General features: G+C 51.0%; 1 protein-coding gene across 1 annotated transcript; it reads left to right on the top strand.

Annotated features, from left to right (window-relative positions):
* Positions 1 to 561: 561 nt before the first annotated feature.
* On the top strand, positions 562 to 2,958 carry LOC117882964 (disintegrin and metalloproteinase domain-containing protein 20-like). The gene has a single exon (XM_034781862.1). It carries the CDS (start codon positions 562 to 564, stop codon positions 2,800 to 2,802), a length of 2,241 nt encoding a protein of 746 aa, XP_034637753.1. The 3' UTR covers positions 2,803 to 2,958.
* The last annotated feature ends 354 nt before the right edge of the window (positions 2,959 to 3,312 follow it).

The following is a 3,312-nucleotide window of genomic DNA, read 5'->3' as shown; positions in this document are numbered from 1 at the left end:
CGCGCGCGAGAGAGGCTGGAAGAGGGTCAGTAAAAAAAAAAACCAAACGAGCAGCCCTAAGGCAGCTCCAGAGGGCGCGGGATGCGTTGTTTTACCGCCTTCGCCCTGGCCGTTCTCAATGCCTCGCACGCAGCGCACCTAAACCCCAGTTGGCCTGAGCTCCCGCGGGAGCCCAACTGGCTCCAGCCACAGGGCGAGGAAACGCGCGTTACGCTGCGTGCCCCGCACACACACACACTCCCGCCGGCAGCCCAGGGGAAAGGCGCTGGGGCGGGCGGGATTAACAAACGGGCGCTCGGTGACCGTTACTGCCCCTTCCCGCAGCCAGGACGGAGCAGCTCTGGCCTGAGCGGGGCGCGGGCTGGCTGCGGTGAGAGGCCGAGAGCCCCCCGCTCTCCGCGGCGCCTGGAGCCGGCTGGAGGGGCGGGGGTAGCGGTGCCCTACGCCCCGGTGCTGGGAACCAGCAGCCGCCGCCCGCGCTCGCAGGAGCCGTCGGGAGGAAGCGGTTGAAGGAGCCGCCCTCGCTTCTTTCCCGCCTCTTTCCCCGCGTGGGGCCGGGTCATGGCGGCAGCAGGGCCGCTGTGGGCGGGCTTTTCCATGCCGCTGCTGCTGGGGTCCCTCCTGCCCAGCGCGGGCCGTGGTGGGACTACAGGGCTTCCCCGCTACCAGGTGACGGTGCCTCGGCGGCTGGCGCCTCCTGCGGGCCGGGAGACCGAGGGGCAGGTGTCCTACCAGCTGCAGGTGGGTGGGAGGCTTCTGGTTGCTCACCTGCAGCAGAAGGGCCTGTTCCTGGCCGGCCACCTCCCTGTGTTTACCTACGAGCGGGGTGAGCTGGTGACGAGCCAGCCCTTCATCCCAAGCCACTGCTACTATGAGGGCTACGTGGAGGGTGCCCCAGAGTCACTGGTGGTGCTCAGCACCTGCTCTGGGGGGCTGCGGGGACTGCTGCGCCTCGAGGGGATGAGCTACGGGATCGAGCCCATCAAGGCCTCCCCCACCTGCCAGCACCTCCTCTATCGGCTGGGGGAAGTGGGGGGCACGCCTGCCTCATGTGGGGTGACCACTGAGGAGCTGCAACACCAAGGAACCAAGATCCAGGACGCGGGGCCCACTGTGGCAGCCAGACATCACAGATGGACACATGCCACATATATTGAGTTCTGTGTGGTGGTGGAGAAAGAGCAGTTCATCCTTTATAGAAGGAATGAAAGCCTCCTGACTAACCAGGTCCTTGAAGTGATCAATATGGTGGACTCCTTTTATCGTGCTCTGGGGGCTCATGTCATCCTGGTTGGACTAGAGATCTGGACAGAAAACAACCTCATCACATTACCCGATACTATAGGCAATGCTCTTACTGAATTTAACCGTTGGAGGAATGATGTGCTCTATCGTCGCCTGCAGCATGATGCTGGACAGCTATTTATGGCTAAAATATACAGAGGGCGTGCTGGGAGGGCATATGTAGGAGGCATCTGCCTTGTGACCGATGCAGCATCTATTGTCACGTGGCGTTTTGCTTCTGTGCCATTTTTTTCAGTCACTGTTGCACATGAGTTGGGTCATAATCTTGGCATGTATCATGACCATGATAAATGTCATTGTAACAGAACTGTTGGCTGCATCATGGCTGCTGTGCATGTAATTACTGATCAGTTCAGTGACTGCAGTTGTGAAGTATATTTTAATCTCCTCCGTGATGGCGCTGGATTCTGCCTATATAACATCCCAGCGCCCAGCAAAATATTTAGGAGGAAGCACTGTGGTAACAAGGTTGTGGAAGGGGAAGAGGAATGTGATTGTGGCTCAGAACTGGAATGCAAAAAAGACTTGTGTTGTCAGTCCACATGCAAACTGAAACCAGGTATGGTTTGTGCTTTTGGAAAGTGCTGTAAAAAGTGTCAAATTCTTGCTGAAGGAAAACTATGCAGACCAGCTGTTGATGAGTGTGACCTTCCTGAGTATTGCAATGGGACTTCAAAGTGGTGCCAAGATGATGTGTATGTACAAGATGGAACTCCATGCAGTGACAGGGGCTACTGTTATCGGGGAAGCTGCCATAACCACAATAAACAATGTGCAGATATCTTTGGAATAGGGGCACAAAAAGCCCCTCTAAGTTGCTTCAGTAACCTGAACACGCGAGGTGACCGGTTTGGCAATTGTGGTGGTGGTGAAACTGGAGCAAATTACAAAAAATGTAAAATCAGTGATGTCTTGTGTGGAAGGATTCAGTGTAAAAATGTAAAAAAAATACCTCCTTTGAAGGAACATAGTACTGTTGTACAAACGCCCATGGGTCATATCTGGTGTTGGGGTACAGACCATCATGCTGGGACTGATGTAATTGATACTGGGGCAGTGAAAGATGGCACGATTTGTGGTAATGGGAAAATTTGCCTTAGTAGGACATGTACAAGTGTGTTGCATTTGAATTTAGATTGTGACGCTAAGAAAAAATGCAACAGTAGGGGAGTATGCACCAATACTAAAAATTGCCACTGTAACTATGGGTGGGCCCCTCCAGACTGTAAATTCCGAGGATATGGAGGAAGCATTGACAGTGGACCTGTTCCAGTGTCTAAGCCTATGGTAAGTATATGGAACAGCAGTTTGGGTAATGTTATCTGGATAATAATTGGCATCAGTTTTGTTCCTGTCATTGTTGCAGTACTTAGAAAAACTGTATGGATGAAAGCGTTTAGAAGGCTAAATGTCACACAGAGAAAACAAACTGCTGCTGCTTCTGCTGGTGATAGACAGAGCCACTATAAGAATGGCAGCATTAGTTCAAAAAAGTAAGACACAACATTTTTTCTAGAAGGGCAACAGATGTTTTGCAGGTCAAAGGATCAGAGTTTGTTACCAAAGCAGTCATTGAAAGAATCCGCATCTGAGTCTATGCTGAGGTAGTGATGGCTTGGCATTGCCTGATCCCAAATATAATGTAACAATGTACTATGGTTAAATAATCAAAAATGTAGCATTTTGGGTGTGAGAGAGTCTCTCTCTTTTTTAAAAAAACATGTAAATAAAAATTGGTTTTTATTTTTATTTTTTTTAGGAAAGTAATGGAAAACATTTTGCATTCCTCAGAAAGAGATCTTGTGAGTGATGATATTTCCCCAAATGCCCAGCCATTTGGTCATTGTATAAGTTGATGCTGTAGTAATATTCTACAATGTAGTGTTTTATAGAGCTACAGTGAAGACATATTAGAGCTGCACACAGAAAATGGGCAGTTTCTCTTCCGGCCAGCTTCCTAGTTGTCTTGTGCACCTAATGGAGTTTGGGTCATCCTTCATCTCGGAG

This window comes from Trachemys scripta, chromosome 9 (genome assembly GCF_013100865.1).
Source record: "Trachemys scripta elegans isolate TJP31775 chromosome 9, CAS_Tse_1.0, whole genome shotgun sequence".
In the NCBI taxonomy this organism is placed as follows: Eukaryota; Metazoa; Chordata; order Testudines; family Emydidae; genus Trachemys; species Trachemys scripta.
The sequence above is the reverse complement of the archived record's forward strand: the minus strand, read 5'-3'. Positions and strand labels throughout refer to the sequence as shown.